Source organism: Cydia amplana, chromosome 24, assembly GCF_948474715.1.
Source record: "Cydia amplana chromosome 24, ilCydAmpl1.1, whole genome shotgun sequence".
In the NCBI taxonomy this organism is placed as follows: domain Eukaryota; kingdom Metazoa; phylum Arthropoda; class Insecta; order Lepidoptera; family Tortricidae; genus Cydia; species Cydia amplana.
This window is the reverse complement of record NC_086092.1, coordinates 4,102,078-4,127,488: the sequence shown is the minus strand read 5'-3', so window position 1 is coordinate 4,127,488 and position 25,411 is coordinate 4,102,078. Positions and strand designations below refer to the sequence as shown.

General features: G+C 35.4%; 1 protein-coding gene and 1 pseudogene across 2 annotated transcripts in view; one reads left to right on the top strand and one right to left on the bottom strand.

Annotated features, from left to right (window-relative positions):
* LOC134659140 (homeobox protein invected-like) overlaps positions 1-25,411 on the bottom strand; it is a 95,898-nt gene that overhangs the window by 8,712 nt on the left and 61,775 nt on the right. The window contains exon 4 of one of the 2 annotated variants that reach the window (XM_063514768.1): positions 395-427. The exons of the other annotated variant lie outside the window; for it this stretch is intronic. Within the exon in view, the coding sequence (XP_063370838.1) occupies positions 395-427 (33 nt within the window). The remainder of the gene's footprint in view (positions 1-394; positions 428-25,411) is intronic. 2 annotated transcript variants of the gene reach the window in all.
* On the top strand, positions 22,842-23,990 carry LOC134658963 (putative nuclease HARBI1; annotated as a pseudogene).

Below are 25,411 nucleotides of genomic sequence, written 5' to 3'. Positions count from 1 at the left end.
AAATCGTTTATAAACAGTGAAATCAACAAATTAAAAAGTAAATTTACTATAAGTATCTATATGGCAACACCATCTCTCTCGCTATATCGTAATCTCGTAAAAGTGGTAACACACTATCGCACCGCACTGCGACCTTGGTGCGTCGCACCCATAAGTGAGAGCGAGAAAACATACCTATCTCTTTCTCGCTCTCACTTATGGGTGCGACGCACCAAGGTCGCGGTGCGGTGCGATAGTGTGTTTCGGCTTTAAGAGACTCGTATAGGAGGTGCAAGCACGTTCTTTTCTCCTCTAGTTGGTCAAAGATGCCTAGTAGAAATATTTATAAAAAGAAAATGTTTTTTTTTTTATAAAATTTTAAATTAAAAATAATAAAATATTGGAAAGTTCTCACGTGTCTGCCGTGAGGTCCCGTACTTACTTCGTCCTAAAACAAAAGAGAAAAACACAATTAGAATAATTTTGACAAACGAAACAATTTTCACACATTTCAATTAGAAAACAAACTTAAAATAAACATATTTTTGTTAGAGTCCGTCTATTTAAGTGAAAGGAGTGTCATTATAAACGTCATACTTTCATAGAAATTTGACATTAATGATTGTCACACTTAGTTGTTTCAAATGCCATGTAGAGCTTGGTCCTAATCTACTTATTACTTAAAAGAAGGTTGTCTAGAAGAGATCGCTTTATTGCGACAAGTCCGCATGTTACCTACTCATTTAAGTCCTGTCTTTGTTTGTAAAGTGTCATTCTATGGAACTTGCTAACTATGCAAACAAACCGCCATATTAAAATTGTCTCTGAATGTCAATTTACTAGTGACTTTTGTTTACATAGTTAGCAAGTTCCATAGAATGACACTTTAGTATGAACTTTTCTTAAGTAGTGAACACTAAAGAAATTTATTATTTTTATTAAAATCATATAAAGCTTTAAACCTATTCATATGCTTGAATATGGACCCCAAATCTAATAAATAATAATGTTTTATTGCTGTAGATGTCGATAAAGTTTATTTCACTAAATGAGCCCCTTAATTACTTGAAGAATGATACGAATTATTCGAGCAACGATTACAGTCTCAGCCTACTTTAATTAAATTATATTACGAAAATATTTACGTTTTCATTAATAAGAATTTTTAATAACATGCTTTTGGTTAGGGGGCTTTGTGGCTATATTGGACAGATGGGTTGTAGAATTAACGAAAGTATAAGATTCGATAATGATAAATATTTGCTCTAATATAGTAATATGCAATATATTCGCTATCAAAGTCATAATCATTCCAAATAAGACGAGACCCTCTCGTTTAGATATTATCTATTCAAAAATCTAAACTAGAGAATTCCTACACAGTAAATTAAGCATTAACTTTCTTTAAATTGACATCGGCTTCAATTAATTAACATTTTAATTAGATTCACAATTAAAAAATAAAAATCTTGTCGATGCCATTTAAGCAAACATGGCGGCAGATAGAGCCATTAAACATAACACTTGGTTATTTATTCGTGTCCGAATTAATATTAACATATTTAAATATTCTTACTGGTTTAAATTTCGCTATTTCTAAAACTAGTTTTTGGTATAATATTAAGATAAAGAAAAGTTATTGACTTCCTGCATGTTAATTTACACGATTTCTTATAGTAGTGTGACAAATGAAAAAACGTAGTTCGGACCAAGTTAACTCTTCATGGTTAAGTGACAAAGTGTGGTTCTGTCACCATTAATGTCAAATTTTAAAGTTATGCTCAAAACATTTTGAACACTCCTGCCGTTTAGCAACTTCTAATAGCTATGTGTACCAGATTTTAATTCATTCATTCATTTCTTACATACGTGTTAATTATAATTAGGTACTGGATAAAAAACCCAATAAAAAATACTTTAATTTTCCAATCGTATAACACCTATACTACTTTTACGGTGCGAACATAATTTTTAATTAAAAAAACAACATGTAATTTTCGCGCCCCAGTCTTATTAAAACGTAAAAAAAAATGATAAAACAGGTATTTGCTACCTCGTTTTACAAAGGAAATGTCAGTTATTGAGAGACAATTATTTTTGACCTTTGTGGTGAATTATCGATGACAAGTGTGGATCGTATGTTGCCATTATTGAAAAAGAAAGAACAGTAATTAAAGAAATAATTAAACACTTGGCGTTTTTACGTGTAAAACTAGTAATAACTGTAATTTAGGCTAAAATACGTACAGTCACTTGGAATACGATGAAGTTTAAGTTTTTGTGGCGACGGCCATATTTTATCGAAATAATTGACGTTAAAAAGGCGCTAATAATAACATGCAGACAATTATAGTAACTTATATTTTATGACATAATTTAGGCAAATAGGGATGTTAAACGATTTTTTTTAAAGAGGGGCACATTTTTTTCGTCCAAGTAAGAAGAAGAAGGAAACAAAAAGATATGGCGCGCCGCGAAAAACTTGCGACGGAAGATATACAAATACAAATATCTTTTTAAATATGATCGTCGTACGGGTGATTAACTTTTTAACTTGTCTTGTATCTATATTACTCTGAAAATATACTTCAGTTTAAAATTATGCTCATCAGATCTCTCGGGCTGTTTTAAACATATAAATCCAATTGTCAAACTTTTTTTTTGCGAACTATAGGTACCTAACACGCAAAACCTTCTCCTTTCTGTCATAAGGCAATACAAAGCACGAACCATAGAGAATTGGATGTCTGTATTAGATTCGTTAATAATTAAAATTCTAATAAAATACCTCAAACCGTCCGGCGGGACGGTGTAACCTCCTTACAATACAAACCGGACATGCGCCACCAACGACGATCTTTAATGAAGACATTTGCCTCCAATAAGCAACCCATTATTACTACTTAGCTGATAAAGAACCTCGTAACATCGCAAGGAAATATGAACCTTGACCCATTAATGTTTAAGTTCAAATTTATTTGCAGAAAAATTGAAGGATAGATGGAAACGTCCCGTTCGAAAATTCGAAATTGCGCTCGAAATTCAAAAATCGAAGATGAATTTTGAACTTTAGCTTTTTTAATTAAGAAATATTTTAGGTTGAGGTCGTTTGCTTTCGTTTTATTATTTAAGGACAAACTTAAAATGAACTTTATTCCGTGAATAATAAAGTTTACTTTTGTTTGGGTTTAAGGGTTAATTAATTAGAATATAATAAATCGTTAAAGGCAATTAAAGGTTATGTTTATTTAGGTTGGGTTTTATGTTGCCAGCGGCGAGATCAAACGTTCGGAAGCCGTGGTTTTGAATTATTTCATGTGGCAACACACGATTTATTTGATAAACTAGCTGCCTCACTTGAATTATTGTGGTTTTATATTGAATAACAAATAAAAAACTAGACACAAAACACCTTGTCAAAATTCCCCTTATAATCTTAATATCGATTGCGTCAAATGTGATGTCTATCTTTTTTAAAACTTTTTTAAGACAGGCAGATTTTTTTAATTACCAACCTACTTTGGCTGAATACAGTCATTCGCTTGACTCAGCGCATGTTAAACAACATGGCGGCCAATTAAGAGAGCGATATGATCGCAATTATGGCCATGATGTCTTTATTAGTCAACGGTCGCGGGTGGTCCCGGCTTCGAATCCCGTCGAGGCAGTTTGTGTGTTCTATTGTTTTGGGTTTAAGTGTGAAGGTTGGCCTAGTGACAGTCAAAGGTCAAAGATGTTTCCAGAAAACTGACGCTTCTATTATGAATACTTGTTTCGGTATTAGACTGAGAACTGATAGTTTCTTGGAGTTGTTGTCATAATTTTCGAAACTCTATCTTTTATTAGTAATGCTTAAGCTTCAAGTCTTTAGAGACCTGCTTAAGACTCGACTCAATTTTTCAGACTTTTATAACTGAATCGTAACTCAAGTTTTTTTCGAGGCTTGAGTCCTTTTCTGCGAACTCTAATAAATAATAAATAAATATTGGGGGACATCTTACACAGATCAACCTAGCCCCAAACTAAGCAAAGCTTGTACTATGGGTACTAGGCGACGATATACATACTTATATAGATAAATACATACTTATATACATAGAAAACATCCATGACTCCGGAACAAATATTAGTGTTCATCACCAGTGATCGGCACGACCCGTGTCGCACGGTGTCAATGACCTCAATCATTATGTGAACATGGATATGCCCCGAGATTTCGGTCTTTTTAGGAAGTCAGTATTTCCGATTGTAGTACATAAAGGTATTCCACACAGGAAGATGAATGATTTTTACCATTAAATAAAACGACATCAAGTTCAAAATAGGTATATAATCACATAGTAATATATCATTTTTTTATTTAATATTTAATTATACATTTTATAAGCTTATTTAACACTTTGTCGTATATTTGCAAATATATATCATACAATAAAATTATTCTATTTAACAAAATCACGGAGTTATGTTATAATCTAATCATGTCCATATTATGATTTCTGCTCGCAATCCCGCGGTGCGTCACGGGTCGTGCCGATCACTGTTCATCACACAAATAAATGCCCTTACCGGGATTCGAACCCAGGACCATCGGCTTAGCAGGCAGGGTCACTACCCACTAGGCCAGACCGGTCGTCGAATAGCGTTATTCATAGGGATGTAACGATACCGATACCGATACGATATATCGGCCGATATAATCGGCAGACCGATATATCGGCGTCGCCGATTTAAATACTCCCGATATCATAACAAAATGTAAACAACCCACAGTAAGGTATTTTATTGGGTAAGAATATTCTTCACCTCAATTTTAACTTGAAGTGTCAAAACTTTTTTATTTTTCAGTTTTTACACTTTTTAAAATCAAGTGTCTATTAAACATAAGTATGTTTTATGCATATAAAGGATATCATTCTTTATTTATTTAATTTATTAACTAACTACCAGGTCATCGATATCGGTATCGGTATCGGTATCGCCGATTATTTACTTTAAATATCGGTATCGGTATCGTATCGGCAAAATCATGTATCGTTACATCCCTAGTTATTCATAAACGGCTGCTAACTTAATCAGTTGATTATCGTCGTTTGTCCCTATCTGTCGCTATGCCATAGAGAGGGACAAACGTCGATCATCAGCTGATTAACTTAGCACGTTTGTGAATAACGCCGTAATTATTTTTTACAAAAAAATCAAGGGTTAAAAGTAAATGGATTAAAATTCAATCGCACTTATTTTCTTTACTGATACTGGTATTGGATAAACCTACAAAATTGTTGATGGGGAATTTGCCTGACGACAAGCGTCCTACACATAGCACATAGGCCTCAATTAAGATTTGACTCTTTGCCAATTTGACAGAGTTGAATTTACACTGGCAAATTTTGATTCCCGGTAGTTAGGAGGTTATTCAGAGGCTCGAGTCCTTTTGATCAGATATAGAGGTGACAAACATTGGAATCAAAAAACCGGCCAAGTGCGAGTCGGACTCGGGTTCTAAGGGTACCGTACATTAAGTCCGTCTCACGCTTGACTGCACATTTCTAATAGGTTTTCCTGTTATCTATAGGTAAATAACTATTTTGTATATTTTTTTCCAAATTTTAGACCCAGTAGTTTCGGACAGACAGACAGACAGACAGACGCACGAGTGATCCTATAAGGGTTCGGTCGGTCGCTCACAGACCCCTAGTTTATTTTATTATAATTATCCTTTTTAAAATATATAAAAAATAGAACATCTCAGATTTCATACCGATGTAGTATGACATCCACTGTGGTGTTCAGACCCTGGTCTAAGACGGGCCAGAAGCCTAAACCATCGCTAGCGCGCAGCGCGCGGTGCGCACGCGCTGGTCGGCGCCTGCGCACAAACACGCGCGGGTGGTCGGCCACCCAGGCCGCGCGCACATAGCCGTGCGTGGAACTGGGACTTAACAATTAAAACTTTTACGCAAACTCTAGTGCTTTTAGTTTGTCTAGGACATTTAGGTATACCCAGTGAGGGTTATTATAGACGAAAGTCTCAATACCTTTTGTCTTTGAAAAAACCGGCCAAGTGCGAGTCGGACTCGCGCACGGAGGGTTCCGCACCATCAACAAAAAATAGATAGAGCAAAACAAGCAAAAAAACGGTCACCCATCCAAGTACTGACCCCGCCCGACGTTGCTTAACTTCGATCAAAAATCACGTTTGTTGTATGGGAGCCCCACTTAAATCTTTATTTTATTCTGTTTTTAGTATTTGTTGTTATAGCGGCAACAGAAATACATCATCTGTGAAAATTTCAACTGTCTAGCTATCACGGTTCGTGAAATACAGCCTGGTGACAGTCGCCTCTTTTAAAGTAAAACTCCGGAACTTTCTGTTAGATAAACAAAAATTGTAGCACTTAGGCAACCGTGCCAACAAATAAACATCACACATACTCATACACACACACACACACACACACACACACACACACATACACATACGCGCCCGACAAAAGAAGATACATAGATATGTATAAAATCAATAGCCTTATAATATATTTATTCATTGTTGAATTTTTATGTTTTGGTCCTGCCACCATATACCTAGTTTTAGTTTTAGCTTTAGTATTTTACCAAGCCTCACTGAAAATCAGCGTCACGTTGTGTGTCCTAGGATACACAACGTGACAAAAAGCTGAGTGGGGACCTTTTGGCACAAATATTTATGTAATTGAATCTTAGTTTTGTGTTATTTTATCTTGTGTTATTAATTATTATTTGTGCTAATAAACATTTCTTATTCTTATTCTTATTGTTAGTAATAGGGTCCCATTTTTACTCTTTGGGTACGGAACCCTAAAAACGGTCTATAGGTATATGACTGAAACTTAACTGACACATATCACAGTCAGTTATCCCTTCTCTATAAATAAGGGAAGCTTGCAGCTTTAAATAGTACCATTGATAGTACCAGATCTGCTAGCATGAGTTGCGTTCTCGCGCGCGACTCCATCCATCTAACGCGACTTCAAGCATGGACTCGCGCGCAAGGACGTAATTCATGCTAGGCTAGCATGATACACAATTTTCCGCTACTAAAAAAGGTTGTGACAGGACAGGCCACAAAACGTTAAGATTGGCTAAAATAAAATTTGTATGCGAATGAAACATCTAGCGCGGTACAATATTTACGCATTTACTTATATAGTTGGTCAAACCAAATTGTCAGTAAATAAGAACAAAAAAAACTATACTCATCCTTTTCTTTTGGGTGCTAGTACTAGTTTAATAAAGATAGTATGATTTTCTCTGTCTATGTTTGAAACACAGAACAAGTAGAATGGCGATGCGAGCAGGGTACGTGTCGCCGCCGGTTATGAGCAAACGCTCGCATGCAAGTTCACCTCAGAAGAGCCATACTATACTCGACCGCGCTGACCGAAAAACGTAAACATGCCTTTTGCGCCACAATAACGTTCAGAAGTTAAGAAGCCAGACATCAAATCTGTCTAAAGGAGGCGTATCCATTCACCAGGCACACAAGTTTTTACTACCGTTGCGCGAGAAATGTGGAAATGTGGAGAGGAACGAGCGGCGACACCGGTTCCGATACTAACTGCGCGCGATAGCCGTTCTAACCTCTTTAATATATTCTGTGGTTTGAAATAAGACGGTCCTTTGACAAACTATATATTACTTCGTAAAGACGGGCCTTACGGGCGATACGAAGTGCGCCAGTACATATGGAGTTTAAATTACATATATAGGTAAAAGTGTTTTTGTTCCTAGTTGCGTTATAGAGCACGACAGTACGGCTACCATCAGTTTGCCACTGACATAAACGCCGTCGAGAACGTAATTTACATTCTATACATCTCGCTCGCACTCACATATTAGTGCAAACGAGATGTATAGAAAGTAAAAATGTTCGATAGCGTATATATTATGTCAGTTTTGACACTGTCAGTGACTCATGGTACGGGCTCTGATTCGCATTGGATGCGCACATCGTGATTTGACACCAATAATATGTAAGTGGCCCACTTCGTATCGTTCGTAATCGTCTTTACGCTTAATATACCTTATAACCTCCTGAGACTAAATTAATAGTATTTTATGCAATCGTTGTTTAAGAAAGGTCAAAAAAGGCGAGCGGCGTGAGTAATAATTTGAGGCGAAGCCGAAAATTGTTAATAAAGACGCCACGAGTATTTTTTGACTCAGTTAAATAACGTTGCATACAATACTTTTTCTACGACCAAGCACTTACTTTGAAATAAAATTGTAAATTTAACAAATATTTTTCATTCAAGAAGTAGCAAAGAATGGAGGGTAGGGGCGGGAAAAGAATGAATGAAATAAAAAACATGTCTATGGTTCACTCATCTGTCAGAGATGACAATTAAAATTAGGTTGCAACAATGTATTTCATTCAATATTTTTTAATTTGTGATTACACGATGTATCGTAAAAGTGCCAAAAAGATACTGCGTGTATGCAAATACTTTTTTGGGGAATAGACTAAAGACTTGTCTTGAGAACTATAACATAGGGGTTTAAAGGTGTGTGCGACCCTTTAAATGACAAATAAAAGTACGGGAGTAGAAAAATGTACATTACAATTTACAATACAACCTTTCATGAACCAAATAAAGTAGCATTTCATTTGTTTCATAGCTTTTTAAAACAAACTTAATTCGGTCTAAATTAACTTATAGAATAAGGTTCAAATTAAAAATTTGAAAACTTTACGAGTAAGTCAGTGATTTGACTTTGTTCAGCTGCGCGATTTATTATCATGCCGCGATCAGAAAGGGATTAGAAATAACAGATTTCCATACACTTACGTCAAAATCAATATGGATTGACAGCTATCTCAATCCCTTTCTAATCGCGATTCAGTAATACAGTTGAGTTTCTTGCGGCAAAATACAAGTTTTCTTTGCCAAAATAAAACTATTATACATACGACGAAAATATAGCTAAACGAAGTTTTATATGTCTACAATCACAGTTGGATGGATTTAACAAACAATAAACGTATTGCCGCTAACATATCAGTTAGGCATCTTAGGTATTTTTAGGTATCAACTTAAAAATGCATAATAATGATAATGAAATGCATAATTATTTTAACAAACGCGACTCCACCCCCTTCAGAATCATGCGTTGTGCGCATGTCACCAAAACATTTCAAACCAACTGGCTTACCACATCTCTCTGCAACACATTCAAAAACACACCTTAAACTAAGCAATTAAGGTTTAATTTTGAATGCAATGTATTGTCATATTTACTCATATGGTATGGATATGAAAGTGAGACTTATATGTTAATTGTTAGAGTTGATTTTTTATTGAATTGCTTTAAAAGGATTATAAAGGAATTTGATAGAATTTCCTCTACTTTGATTTTGAATGTTATAGCTTTAGTTTTAAGGTTGATTTTCGTGTGGTATTTGAACTATCTATTTATAAGTTTTGTGAGAACTAATTGAGATATCTTCCGTCGTTTTGTTTTGTCTGTCTGTCTCAGTATAGCTCGAATGTTGTTTTATTGTTGTTTTTTTGTGGATAGTATTAAATGGAGCACTTTAACCGACTTTAGAGACATGCTCACTTTCACAATTATTATTTTTTCCATTGAGTCAGCTGTTTTTAAAATAAAAGTGCCTAAAGTAGTTACAATTAGTCTAGTTTATGACTCAGCTTCAACAACAAGTGTAATTGCCGTCACCTTTTCAAAAGTACCTATTATATAGCTGTGGTTCATACATATGGGGGTTGAACATTGAATAATTTTACGGTTTAGATTCACTTGTTTTAAGTCACTCGCGCGACATGTTTCGGAGAGCCTAGGTTAGGGTACTGTTAGTGCTTGAGAAAGGAGACCTAGTCCTTTCTCAAGCACTCTAAGTCTCAAGAGTCTAAACCGTAAAATTATTCAATGTTAGCATGTCTCACAACAGTTTAAATTCGACATATGGGAGTTTTGAGAAAAAATGGTATTATTTACTTTTTTTTCGAAACACATCAACTTATGGGTTATTTAGACTCACGAGTACTATTGAATGAGACAAAGAAAAAAAGTGTCCCTGGTTTTTCATACAAATTTTAGGTGTCAGTTTTGTAACGGTCCATACAAAATGTATGTGAAAATGCGTTACAAAACTTAAATTTTTTGGGACACATTTTCTTTCTTTTTAAATCGATAGTCCTGATTCTGAGTAGAAAAACCCAAAAGTTGAAGGATTTTCGAAAAAAAGTAAATGATACACTTTTAAGTTTAAGTAAATCTCCATATACATACAAGACCGATACGAGTGGAGATCGAGGGGAGAGGCCTTTGCCCAGCAGTGGGACACTGTATAGGCTTATAATAAATAAATATACATACAATACATCAAATTGTATTAAAATATTTTCAATAATGTTAATATCCAAGAAGGAAAATGGGGACTACGTTTGTGTGGAGAGGCGGTTTCGGGGCGGTCCGTTACTTTAATCGTTGACACATTTATAGGTAATTGTTGACATGTGGCAGTGTGACGAAAACCCACTGTTTTCACATCGTTATCGGCAACATCCGTTCGTAAAACAATAGTTACTGTTTCGATCGGCCTGATTCTAATTTTAATATACGTCAAAAATTAGATCTAGATACGATATGGATCGGATCAGTCAGTGACAAAACATTTCTTCAAGCAAAATCGTCACTTTTAACACTGACATATCCAATCCATATCGTATCTAGATCTATTTTTTTTTATTTTTAAGTATATAGTAGTTTTAGTTTTGTTTTAATTTTAGGTTACTTTTTATTGTTAGTTTATACTTATGTTGTTGTTCAATAAAGATTCAATTTTCGAAGTATATTAAAATTTGAATCAGGCCGGATATCAATTTACGAAATTAGACTTTAAGGTAGTAATGATAAGGGCTAAATCTATATTGAATTGGGGATTGTTGTGAGTAAGGCACCAGGAATTCTTGGTGGGCGTAGGATGTGCAATTTTGCAAATTTTTAGAGTTGTTATTTAATGACTGTTTCATAATGACTTTATATACGTACCTACTGATTATTAAACTGTTATTAAGTATTTGCAAGTCTCAAACAAAATTATCTAAGTATGTACTTAAAATAACATACGTAAGAAAGAAGGTGATTGGGACCACGATCATTTAAATTAGCAAATAACTGTGTACTTATACTTAAAAAAAATATATTACATATATTCTATTCTTAAATGTTTTCAGTTGTTCTATATATTCTATATACTTTATTAAAAGTTTGAATGGTTAGGAATTTTCTAATTTGAACTACTAAGTAATAGTGGCTCCTGTAGGTAGAGTCGCTAGAGGTATGTAAGTACCTACTTAAACATTACAAGTAAAATATTTTTAAAACTTCTAGGAAGTTACTTTATCGAACCTAGTTCATAATTACTATTAAGTTCCTACAGTTTATACACTCGTCTCTAAATTTTTATAATCTACATGTATTTTTTATTGTCAAAAGAACACAAAAGACGTATTAACCAAAATCTTGGAGGATATAATCAAACGGAGACGCCATGACTGTAATTTTCTGTACAAAACAGTCTGCCGATTTTTGCGGGGGAGGGGAACGTCAAATGTATGCGTAACGTAAAAATAGCCATGTCAGATAAACGTCAGTCCATACATTGTGTATGACCGTTGGCCGCCTATTTTCGACAGAGGGGAAAGCCTGTTAATGGCTACTCCGTTTAGTTGTATCCTCCAAGACCAAAATAGACTAATTATACTTTATGGCTAAAAAAGTATAATAGAACTTTGCAAAACCTTTTTCAGCTAAAAGTATCGAATGAACTTAATAGTCTATACGTGATAATCTATAAATACTTATGCTCAGTACCATAATACGACATTAATAATGTTGTATCATAATGACACTATTACGATACAATACAAAAATGGTATAATGCGGAAACCAGCTAATATAAATAACGATGTGAACGGAAGTATTTTTTTTAATTGAATGCGATTTTAAGGGTTTATTTTTCATTTATAGTTTTTTTGTGATAGGGTTTGGGGTGTGTAGGGTTAGGTTAGGTAGGATCTAACATAACGTAACTAAAAAAAAACACAAACTTAGATATTTTGGTACACCTTTTAGTCGCTCCCATTTTTTTTTTATTTTAATATTAAGTGGATACTTAATACCTAGCTTAAAATCTTGATGAAAAAATTAGCTACAATCACTACATAGTATAAAACAAAGTCGCTTCCCGCTGTCTGTCTGTCCCTATATATGCTTAGATCTTTAAAACTACGCAACGGATTTTGATGCGGTTTTTTTTAATAGATAGAGTGATTAAAGAGGAAGTTTTATGTATAATTTGTTATCCCGTGCGAAGCCGGGGCGGGTCGCTAGGTTTAACATAAAACTAATACACATTCCTGCTACTGACGAGGAGGTTCATCACTTATCTCAAATGGAAGTTTTTATACATACATAATAATCACGCCTATTTCCCGGAGGGGTAGGCAGAGATCACGCGGATTTCCACTTGCTACGATCCTGACATACCTCTTTCGCTTCCGTTACTTTCATAACATTCCTCATACACGCTCGCCGGTTTAGGGTGCTCTTGACCTGGCCTTTCTCCAGGATTTCCCAGATCTGATCAGAGAAAGTCCGCCGAGGTCTGCCCCTTCCAACTCCCTCTTCTACTTCTCCCTTTATACACTTTTTTTGTTAGTTTTTATGGTTAAATATAGTACAAATAAACTACCTTTAGTTCGAAAAAGAAGCCAGCTATACCGATAACGGTACCTAACGTTAAGCAATGTAGGATTATAACAAGATTACCAAAGATTAGATTAATACACTGAAATTAAGAAAACATGCAATTTCCGACAAACGGCCCCAAACGGTAGCCAAATACTTGATGTGTCACTTTTTTCATACAAACGTTTTTCCATACAAACCTACTTAGTCGTATCTATGGGCCACAACCCAAATCTTAACACTTTGGGTGGACGTAAAAAATGTGGGCAAGGCGGTTGACCGCCAAGTTAGAAGGTTCCGTAGTATCGGCTCCATCAGATATAGCGGAGCGGCCAAGGTATTCACAATATCTGAACAAGCACTCTAACGCCTTGAAAATAGAGGCGTGCTCAGATATTTGTGAGCACCTTGGCCGTTCTGATATATCTAATGGCGACTGTACCTATTTATTGAATTTACCCCGGTTGCAGAATTATTGTATTTTCATGAAAAAAATGCCGCAGCAGACACAGGGAATTGAAAAATTAAAAAAAAAACTAAATGTAAATATTTTCAAAACTGCTTTATTAGGTTTAGATACGAGAATATTTGGTATAATTTGAGCTATATTTTACAAAAAAATATTGAACGGTATTGTATCTGGAGAAGCCCAAACTCGGTATGTTTTGAAAATTACTTTTATTACTTATAAGTAATTAAAAAAATATATAGGTAACTGAAATGTAATGATATGATATATAGCTGGTCAACCAAATCTTGTCAGTAAAAAAAGGCGCGAAATTCAAATTTTCTATGGGACGATATCCCTTCGCGCCTACATTTTTCAAATTTGCCGCCTTTTTCTACTGTCAAGATCTGGTTGACCAAGTATATTTTTGGAATCGGCTCAGAAAGCCCTTTCGATTAATACCACACACGATAGGTTTCTAAACAATTTTTTTTTTATTCCATACATAAAAAAGATGATGTCACCCATCTCGTTTTTTTTTATTTGTTGGTGCTTCGGGTCAAATTGTTTCAAATCTCCTAAAGATCAATCGTACCGATTTTCATACCTTTAACATAATTTGCAGCATTTTACTAAATTCCTCGGTGTACCGCCAGCACTACAGTAGATTAATAGAGAAACGTAGACAGCAGTTATTTTTAGACACATTTTATGTGTTAATACCCGTATAAAACTATAAAGAGTAGGTAATTTAATTGTGACGTTACGTGCTAGTTTCATATTATCATAATTCCTTGGTAGCAAAATCGTTTTGACAGTACAAAAAAAGAAACTGACTAAGACAAATACCCTATTATCTTAAATTTGACCAAATATGTCTCCATTCCTACGGAACCCTACCCATAATCCGCTCTCTTAAGCCTTTTTAGCTACCCATCAGTTACGGCTTGAGTCACTATGCCACCCAGCGCGCCATCCATCCCCGTCCCTCTCGCGCGTATAGCTCTATCCCTGTCCATCGCGTTTTTATCTCCATTGAGGCTGGCTGTCAAAATAAGGATTATAAAAGCGTTTGGATGGCTTTATTCTGTACTGCTGTTGCGTGAGTTGCATATGAAATAAGCAAAAGTGAAGGATTATCTTTTTTGCTGTTTGCGGTTTTGTTTATGGTAAGTTTGGTTTCCGGATTAGGAGGTTTCCGTTACTGTACATTTAGACATTTAGATTTTATTCTAGAAACATTCTAGACTAGTATTTTTTTATACAATTTTTTTTTTCATGTTTGACGATCCTTTTGTGAAATTCTTAATTTAATTTAATTTGTGTTTAATTTGATTTGTATAATAATCCAATATTCTTATGGAATAATAACATCAATAAATTGCTCTGATAATTAGCTTAAGATAATTTATAAGTATGTTACGATTCATAAGTGCTTGTTGCTAGGCCTACATGAATAAAGTATATTTTGACTATTGACTATTGTACTTTTTTACGACCGGTCTGGCCTATAGTGGGTAGTGGCCCTGCCTATGAAGCCAATGATCCTGGTTCGGATCCCGGTAAGGGCATTGATTTGTGTGATAAGCACAGATATTTGTTCCCGAGTCATGGTTGTTTTCTATGTATTTTAAGTACATATTTGTATTCTAGCAGGCGTGTCTCACTCCGCGATTTCGTCGCTTTGCTACAGGTAGCTAAAAGCACATCCGTTCGGCCCCAATTTTGGGATAGCCATAAGCCGCGCGTGGCGCTGTCGCCACCTAGCGGCCATATCTGTGCTGATCGTAACAGACGCGTTTTGTTAGAGAGTGAGTCTTCTGTACTTAGTACTTTTTTTTATTCTGTGATTCTAGGGAGCAAATCAAATCATTTTTATGAATGATTTTGATTAGTTTTTTTTAAGTACATAGTCGCACTACTATAAACTGAAAGAGAAACCATACACCAATGAAAATGTGATTAAATCCACCGGTGGCCGAGGCGGGAATTGAACCCGCGTCTTCAGCTTACGCGGCTAATGTACAACATTCCAGAGTTACTTGTATGGAAGCTGCTTTTTGGTGGCGAGTTCTTGTGAATCGTAAGCTTTTTTTTTTATTCAATACTTACGCAATGAAATATCCACAATGCCACAGAATAAATAATAGTACTAGGTACAGAAGATTCACTCTCTAACAAAACGCATTTATTACGACAAATATGGCCGCTAGGTGGCGCAAGCGCGAGCAGGCGTCAGTTCCATGGCGGTGCGCGGCAACTACTATGGCTATAGACACCAAAATTGGTGTGGGCCGCATGTACTTGTAGGTACTTGTAGCGACCCGACGAAATCGCGGAATGAGCCACGCCTGACAATCCAAAGAAACCTAAATTGGTGGCGTACCGAAAGTTTAACAGACGTCATAAATATAAAAAACCATGCGTTTTGCGTCAAAATCGTTGGCGTGGGTGGCATACAGCCGTCCCGCAGTAAAAAGGCAACAAGTCTGTGAGTGATGACTTAATTTTTAGAACCACCGCGGAGTAACCGGACACTGCACTGCGCAAGCGCCGATGGTTGCTATTATTGGGTTTTTATTGGTTAATAATAGTTATAATAAATAATTATTAAAAATATACGTATTTTATTATAAATTGCTATACTCTAGAAATAATCCAGAGTTGCAAAAAATATAGGTACTATTATTATTCCTATTTATTACTTGTAAGTTGTTAAAATACTTGTTAACTATTATTTTCTTTTATCTGAATATGATTATTACAACAACAAAGCGGTTAAGTAGAACTACCTATATCAATACCAAAATGTGTTAATGTACCTATTGTTAAATATTAACATAATAATGTTAAAAGATTATTTGAATAGTCGTGCATAAAATAAAATTAAAAATAAATTACCAAGCTGTATTTAAATGTGTATACCTAAAGAAATTCAAAGAAATATAAATGATAAGAGATAATATAACTAAAGTAACGTCAGTATTAAAAGGCTTAAAAACTATTTTCTTATTTAGAATGGCAAAAAATTAAAAATCGTTATTATGAAATTTTGGGTAAAAGTTGATAATAGTGGCAATAGTAATTGCCTAACTAACCTACTAAACACATTTGCTTATCCATACCAATTTAAATTATTTTAATAATCATTTATTTACAAACAAGATATATACAGTTGTATTACTAAAATAAATTAAAATCTAGCTTAAATCTAAAATAGGCCCTTGAGGCATTGTACCAAGGATGCTGGCGACATTTCCTCGCTGTATCGCAATGCTGATACGTTGTGCGAGGTAGCCGCCAGCTCTTCGGTCACCAGTTACGTCAACCAGACGCTTCGCGATTTCTGCGAACAACTTATGCGCGCTGGAACCCCATGGACCTAGAGTTTCAACTCCAAATGCATTTGTTTTTGAATATTAGAATATCTTTCAACGTTAAAAAAATGACCATTGCCGCCAGCGGGTGTGCATCCTGATACCGAATATATCCGTGACATATGATATTTCCCGCGACATAACGACGACAATAATATCCATGATAGCGACTATAAATCCAGAGTTAGGAAATTAACACTGTTTTTGGGCGAAATGGTTTATCAAATCTTGGCCACACAACGGCAAAAGTAAAAGGCCTTTTTTAGTAACGTTTTTTTTGTCATAATATACATTTTAGTGCCCCCTACAAAATTTTTATCACGGAGCACTTATGGGTTCACTTTGGTCTTGCAAATATGTAGGTTAAATAGGTTTTTTACCATTTTTACTACTATGGACTACAATTTTATTGCCTAACAGTGCTTTTTAAATCCCGTTTTGTGATATATATTTTTTTATCATTGTATGTTGAGCCGTGACATATGATATATTATTTTCCGCGACATAACGACGATAATAACATCCATGATAGCGACTATAAATCCAGAGTTAGGAAATTAACACTGTTTAAAGGCGAAATAGTGTTTATTATAAAATTATAGTGTTTTGTCAATTCTTGGCCACACAGCGGCAAAAGTTTGGCCCTTTTTTAGGAGTGTTTAGTGTTTATTATAAAATTATAGTGTTTTGTCAATTCTTGGCCACACAGCGGCAAAAGTTTGGCCCTTTTTTAGGAGTGTTTAGTGTTTATTATAAAATTATAGTGTTTTGTCAATTCTTGGCCACACAGCGGCAAAAGTTTGGGCCTTTTTTAGGAGTGTTTTTATTTCATAACCTTAAAATCACACAATTAGAGTCTGTGCGGAAAGAGAAGAGTCCTAGAATGTATTGAATCCAATACATTTCACGACTCTTCTCTTTCCGCACAGACTCTATACAATTCTGAAGTCTTCGGACTAGTATCTACAAAATAAATGAAAAGTTGAAAAACTCACTGTCTCGGTTTTATTTCGGGGGGTTTATTTCTTAGCTTAATAGCATGTAGTTAGCAGATGTTTCTGCTAACTATAAAATTAAATTACCGTAAAACACCCTATTTTCGCCTACTTTTTGACATATTTTTGAAGTTTCCTCTTGGGGTACATGTTTATTGTGTCATCACTAGTATCTAAATGGTATATATAATGATAACACCTAAATTTAATTTAAAAATAACCCAATTGTATGTATAATTATACCTAAAAAAGGAGCTCAAAGACAATAGGCGAAGTTTCATCTTTTTGCCTAATTTCGCCTACCCTATCAAACATGACTGAACATAGGCACATTCCATTAAAATTATGTTCTACCCTCTGTATGATTGACGTAATTTATATTGAATCGTACGCCGGTGTTATTAAGGTCCTATTACGCACATATTTTCATCATAGGCGAAAATAGGAAGACATCCAGCGTGTTTTCATACATATTACTACGATCGTTCAGGGTTGTCAAAAATCATGTTTTTAACCAACTGTCGCAATTAAAGAGGGTTTTTGGTTTTCATGTCATAAATCATATAGGTATAAGAAAAAAAATCATTTCAAAATCAACCACAAAATGTATTTAAAGAGTAATATTAATTAAGTACTTACTTAACAAAAATCCCGCTTACGTTAGGTGAAAAATAGATAAATCAAGCTGCATAATTGCGCGTACTAATCAAGTGTCCATGCAATTTTGCAACTGAGTGTGCATGATCGAAAATAAGGATTGTAGTGACCCAATAAGTAACTAAATATTTTATATCACGATTCAAGTTATCTTGTAAAATACCACGACACAAGAAAATAACTTTGTATAATCCATTTACAAACGCATGGTCCTAGGTATTAAAAAAAAATGTCAACAAAAATACCACATGACATGACTCAGTTAAAATTTCAGAATGACCTGAACACAACACAATAAACACGTGAATCGGCCATTCTGAAATTAGTCAACCAGGACCGTTATGGATTCGTCTTGTCTGTCTGTCCGTCTGTCCGTCCGTATGTCACAGCCACTTTTTTCCGAAACTATAAGAACTATACTGTTGAAACTTGGTCAGTAGACGTATTCTGTGAACCGCATGAAGATTTTCAAGAAAAAAAAACAATAAATTTTGGGGGTTCCCCATACTTAAAACTCAAACTCAAAAATTTTTTTTTTCATCAAACCCATACGTGTGGGGTATCTATGGATAGGTCTTCAAAAATGATATTGAGGTTTCTAATACCATTTTTTTCTAAACTGAATAGTTTGCGCGAGAGACACTTCCAAAGTGGTAAAATGTGTCCCCCCCCCCCCCCCTGTAACTTCTAAAATAAGAGAATGATAAAACTTAAAAAAATATATATGATGTACATTTCCATGCAAACTTCCACCGAAAATTGGTTTGAACGAGAGTAGTTTTTTTAATACGTCATAAATCCCCTAAATACGGAACCCTTCATGGGCGAGTCCCACTTGGCCGTTTTTTTTTAGATTTAGGTTAATTTTAGTTTAGCTTTATTTTAGAATAGTTTTTAGTTTGTATTGAGTTTAATTGTAATTTGAAGTTGCTTTTATTTATTGTTTTTTTTTGTCATGTTTTTGTACAGTACGTAACACATTTTGAAATACAAAAAAAAACGCAACGAGTTCCTATTTTTTTTTTCATTAAAGTGACAACCCTAGGGGTAGGCGAAATTTGGAAGGAACATGGCGTTTTGACCTCTCAGGTGACATATTACAAGATAACTTTTTAATTACGAGGGATACGTGAAAACTAATTATTTCATGCGAAAGATCATTAAATTTCGATTATAGATTGAAGTATTTTGTTGACTCACATGTTAAACATGTGCCGCTGGAGACAGAAGTATTCACGAGCAAAAAAATCTTTGTCACACCTAACACTCTTTAAGACACTCTAAAAGTGAACAAGATTAAGGTAGACACAAAAAAGTAACAGCAGTGTTGCCACAAATAAATTTCCCAATAGATATGGTAGTTAAATATGCCACGTTTGATACCAATTTTAGTAGAAAATTTAATATTTTTAATTTAGGCGATGTTTGGCTTGACAGGCGAGATTAGGGTGTTTTACGGTAATTTAAAATGTAAAAGTGGAAAAATTACTGTCTTGAGTGATACTTGAACCCACGGTCTCTATAAAGAAAGAAATGGAATGTACAAAACATATAATAGAGTGTAAGCTTAGCTTAAGTATTCTTTTATATAGCAACATATTTTGCAGTTGCCTTATTTTGGTATGTGGCAACTCTCTCTTCTTTCTTGATCCGAACTAACGACTAACGACACATCCCGCGTTCACTTTTGTAACTTTATTTAATTGAAAACTTCAATAAAAGTTTGTTAAAACTTAAAAGTGCATTTTTTTTCTCCAGGAGAGATTTGGCTTTGGATGAGTACTTGGTGGCCCAGATGGTAGAGCGCTGGAGTATCGATCCAGAGGCCGTGAGTTCAAATCTCACCCAAGACAGTAATTTTTCCACTTTTAAATTTATTATAAGCTTAATAGCATCGATCGCAGACGTTTCTGCTTGTTAAAAATTAAATTAAATGAATTTAGTGCCTACAGTCAAGTGCAAAAATATGGGTGCACACATCATACTCAAAAATATGTCCCATAGTTCTTATGTTGGCGAATTACGAACTATGGGACATATAATTGAGTAAGTTGGGTCTCTATTGTCTCCCAAATAGTTTTAAGCCATAATGTATTGTTTGCCCGCATTTTCGTTAGTCATAATTCATGTGGTTCAGAAACGCGTCACTTTTCAGGATTGCCATAAAACAAACCTAACCTTACCTAACCTATCTATAGGATAACCTAACGAAAATACTGAAATGTTAACGGTTACATTTTATGACTAGTGATAATATGACCAACAGTACATTATGACTTAAAACTTTATAGGAAACAACGGGACCCCGTAAGTTATATATATTATTCACCCATATTTTTAGGTACACTTTTGACTGTACCTAAATACACTAGAAAATAAACAATAAAAACAGTCCATTTTATGCCTATTTTTCGATGTCTATTTTCCATATCTAAAGTAAGTTTGCGAAGAATAATGATCATTTGCTATCGAACATTGAACCAAATTCGACTTGGAAATGGTATTTCCAAAACTATTAACACCAGTAGTGACTCATGCCTCAAATAGTTCCCTGCCATCCATCATGACGTTTTGACAGCTGTCAAATTAGCGTCAATGGGAGCGTTTAAGCCTTTGGATGTTTGAACAAAATTAATGTAGGTATAACTTGGAACGTTCCACTGAAATACAGAACAATGTGAAGAAAACGAATATTTTGGTAGATAGCGCAAAAACTATAAAAATAATTTGTCATTTTTCATTTTGTCATCTATTTGTTCTTTTTTTGAATCCAGACTATCCAGAGTAGGAATATAGGCACCTACTACCTACCTACCTACCTTGTTTAATTCTAAAAATAACCGATTTGCCAGACCGAAGTGTTCAGTGAACAAAGTTTTGTACGGCCATAACTGTTAAAAAAAAAGTTTTGTACGGAACACAAAAAATATTACTAAGGTATAATTTATTTAGGTACAAAACGAATAGTCTGACTATGAGTATTTTTGTAGTTGAGTATATTAATCTACAATACAAATACTTAAATATAGCCTGTCACCTGTCAAACAACAGGAAAAAGGCGCGAAATTTAAATTGTCTATGGGACGATAATACTTCGCACCATAGAAGGTAGCATCCTATAGAAGTGGTCTACGCGTGCCTTCGTGAGGGACAAAACATATAAATTCGACCAATTATAGCGTCGCATTGCAACGCTATGATTGGTTGAATTTCTTTGTTATGGTGGGCAACAAATGAATTCGACCAATCACGGTGGTCAATTTACGGTGGGGAATAAAACAAGATGTGAGACTGTGACAAGGACAAACAATAATAGCGCTTTCGCTGCTACTCCTCCTGAAAGATACATAAGACTATCCCGTTCTGTCAGTTATCCCCACCACTCATGCCCAATCCAGTTATACTAGATTCATGCTTCGCACCTACATTTTTTTTATTTGCCGATTTTTCTTTTGACGGAAATGGCTTGACAGACTATAAGTACGTATATTCCTTAAAAACCAGTTAACGGTTTTGGCACTTCAGAATATTTGTGAGAAACTATAAAACTGCCAAATAAAGAAGCATAACGGTGTTTCAATGAACGTAAAATTACTCTTAACAAAGCGCAAATGCACTTTTAGGTTAACTTTAATTACCTAACGGCTACGGAATCCAATTGATTCACCCAAAACGTATAAAAACGTCTCTGAATGACACTCAATGAACGCACCCATGTGAGACGAGAATGACAAGATTCCGTAACAGAAAACCGGCTGCATTTAAAAAGAAAAAATAAACGACTTTGACTCTAATCGGCCAAGAAATAAAGTCAACTTATTATTAATTATGTGAAACTATAACTCTGTTTTGACGTTACGACCGTATAAATATGTCCACGACGAAATTTAGTTCCACTAATCGTAGCATTAGTTCGCTAAACGCCTCTAAAAATACGTAATCGGGAACGCATTGGATGGAACATGACAGCTGCAGCGTTTCGCGCCAAAATCGCTGTCATTCTGACAGTTCGTTTGATTTACGCGGCTAAACCATAGACAAGATTTTTTTTATAGAGCGTGAATTAATTTAGGTTATTTATCGGACCACACATTGTGAATTAAATGTGTTTTCAGTTTTCATAACAGTCTGGCGTTGTGTCCTGTTAATTATGAATGGCGTGGTTAAAAATGGCGCCATTCGGGAACTATTTTTGGTTTCATTAAGCGTTTTGCTGCGTTCTTTTATTGTGTACAAAAAATAATCTATCTTGAATCATTGTGAGAAAATGTTTAACTTGTAGAAATAGGAGCTTACGAGTATATTGGTATTGGACGCGATTCTACGGCGGCCGCTAAATCTCCTAATTTTATTTAGGCGTCGCTAAACCACTTTGCTATTCTATGAGCAGCTGTCATAATCAAATGACAACACCAATTTGAATCTGACGTTTCTTAATTTAGGCGGTCTATTCAATTTAGGTTTAGCTGCTTAAATGCTATTCAGCCAGCCTATTATGGATAGCTTTATCCATCTTTATCCACGTGATAAAATAACTGTCACTGTTTAACACCGTGGGAAAGAAAGTGACGGACACCGTTTTATCACGCTGTCACGTAGACAAGAACGACCATCATATCCGTACAGTACATGTCTTTTTTAAACAAAAACATAGAAACGTCAAGCTAAACTGACTAATTTTAGCGGCGAATAAAATAGTCCCGTTTAAAATACGATAACACAAAAAAGTCAAGTTTTGCAGAATTTCTTGTTCGAAATGGATGAAGAATACGTCATAGCTGCTGTGGTGGCCGAAGAGAGGGAGTATGGCGAGGGCGAGGGTGAAAAAATGTATTTGAAGAGGTTGCGAGACGGGTCTAACCCATTTGACCGGTCCGAGCGGAAGTTCCGTAAATTGTTTAGGCTGTCGCGGGCCATGGGCCGTCACGTAGTGGACACTCTGTGTGAAGGCGATGCGCTACGAGCGGGGACGGTGCCACCACATTTAAAGGTCCTAAGTGCACTGAACTTTTTTGCCCATGGCAGCTACCAGACTGCTGTGGGAGAAATTAATATACTAGCTCAAAGTCAGCCAACAATAAGCCGCAGTCTGGCAGATGTGTGTCCTGTTATTATAGAAAGGTTGACCCCACAGTGGATCAAATTCCCAGTGACCAGACTGGAGAAAGACAGGGCAATGCGGGAGTTCCAGGACAATTTTGGAATGCCATATACATTGGGTGCGGTAGATGGGAGTCACATCCCTATACACAAACCCCCAAATAACCACCCTATAGCCCCGGGTAATATTTTCTACAACAGAAAAGGGTTTTATAGTATAAATTGTCAAGTGGTGTGCGATGCCACAGGTCGGATCACTAGCGTAAACCCTAACTTTCCGGGTTCAACCCATGATGCTGCTGTTTGGAGGAGCAGCAATGTGCACCAGCACCTCGAAGGGCAGTATCTTCAGAACCAAGCGATGGAGTGGCTTCTTGGGGACAAAGGCTACCCACTTCTCCCGTGGCTGATGACACCTCATCCTGACCCAGTTGCCGAGTCACCAGAGGCAAGATTTAATAGGTGCCATGCACAGGCGAGAGGGGTCATAGAGATGTGCTTTGGAGTATTAAAAAACAAATTTAGATGCCTTCATCGCCACCGAACGCTGCATTACAGTCCAGAAAAAGCTGCCAAATTATAATATCATGCTGCACAATTTATAATATGATTAATGAATTAGAAATTAATCATGATTCAGACAGCACGATTCTGAGAGTGACGAAGACATCACAGATCTAAGTGAAGTAGAGGAGGATGATGAAGAACAGAATGATCCTGAAGATCTCCCACAACAACCAGAGAATGATGTCAATTTTTTTAATAAAGCCCGTGGACGACGTGCATTTTTAATTAATAGATTTTTTAATTGATTAAAACATCAACTGTTTTTTTTATTTGATTTGTCGGCCTGTTTTCTATGTAAACATGTCTATAATATATCATCGTCTAGTACCCACTACAAGCCTCATTGAGCTTACTATGAGACTAGTTCGACTTGCGTAAAAAAATGCTTTCTAATATTTATGTATTAAAAACAAAGTTAACACTATCATAGTCTTTTATTACTTATTACAATTACAGTTTGGTACATTCCTTCATAACTTATAGTTTAAGTAATATTTTGAAATAAATCTTGCCATCTCTGTGTAAATTAAAATGAGCCTTAAGGCAAATCAAGTTATTGTTTTTCGCTTATTAGGATATGCCTAGAAAAATATTTGAAAGCTGACAAAATGTTCTACATTCTATACTGGAAACAGGTTTTTTTTGGGAAATTTAGACCCATTTGCGGAGCGATATTTCATTCTGATAGCAGTATATAGGTAAAAGTACTGCTATCAGTCTATACCGTTGAGTTCATTATGAGCATTTCCAAGGTTTCAAACATAAATGTACGTAGTAAGGTACAAATACTTATATCTAAACAGATTATTTTAAATATTTATCTGAGCAAGCCTCTCAATAATGCTTAAGCAACTGGAAAATAATAAATGTCTGTATTGTAGAGCAATGGTTCTTAGACATGTTTTATCATTATCAAATCGGTCCAGCCGTTTTTGAGGAAAATGTTGTTCTTTGAAATGAAAATGTCAGGGGCTTACCAACTTTCCTGAGTTGGTTAGTTATTTAAATCATCATCATCATATCAGCTGATGGACGTCCACTGCTGGACGTAGGCCTCCCCTCGTTTCAATATCTAACGTTAAATTTAAATCACAGTTATTTACGAGTGGCACTAGTGCACACATTACAGACTTCCAGGGGTCTCCAGAGCTTCCGGAACTACGTTGTTTTGAGATTGGGGTACCTGCATTTGTCTCTAGCTGTCAATATAACGAATTCTCATATCAATAACCTAACCTAAATTTAAAATTTAAAAAACCCCCGACCAAAAATAACAAACGACCTGATGACCTGAACCGATTTCCACCAAACATAGCTAAGAACACTCTCGACTGATATACCTTTCAAACAAAAAAAAACCGCATTAAAATCGGATCATCCGTTTGGGAGCTACGATGCCACAAGGACACATACACATTTACGCACACAGACACGTCAAACTTATAACACCCCGTCGTTTTTGCGTCAGGGGTTAAAAAGGGTAAGCAGCGCGCTCGTGATTGTTTTTGAAATCAGAATCGTCCACGTGGGCTTGT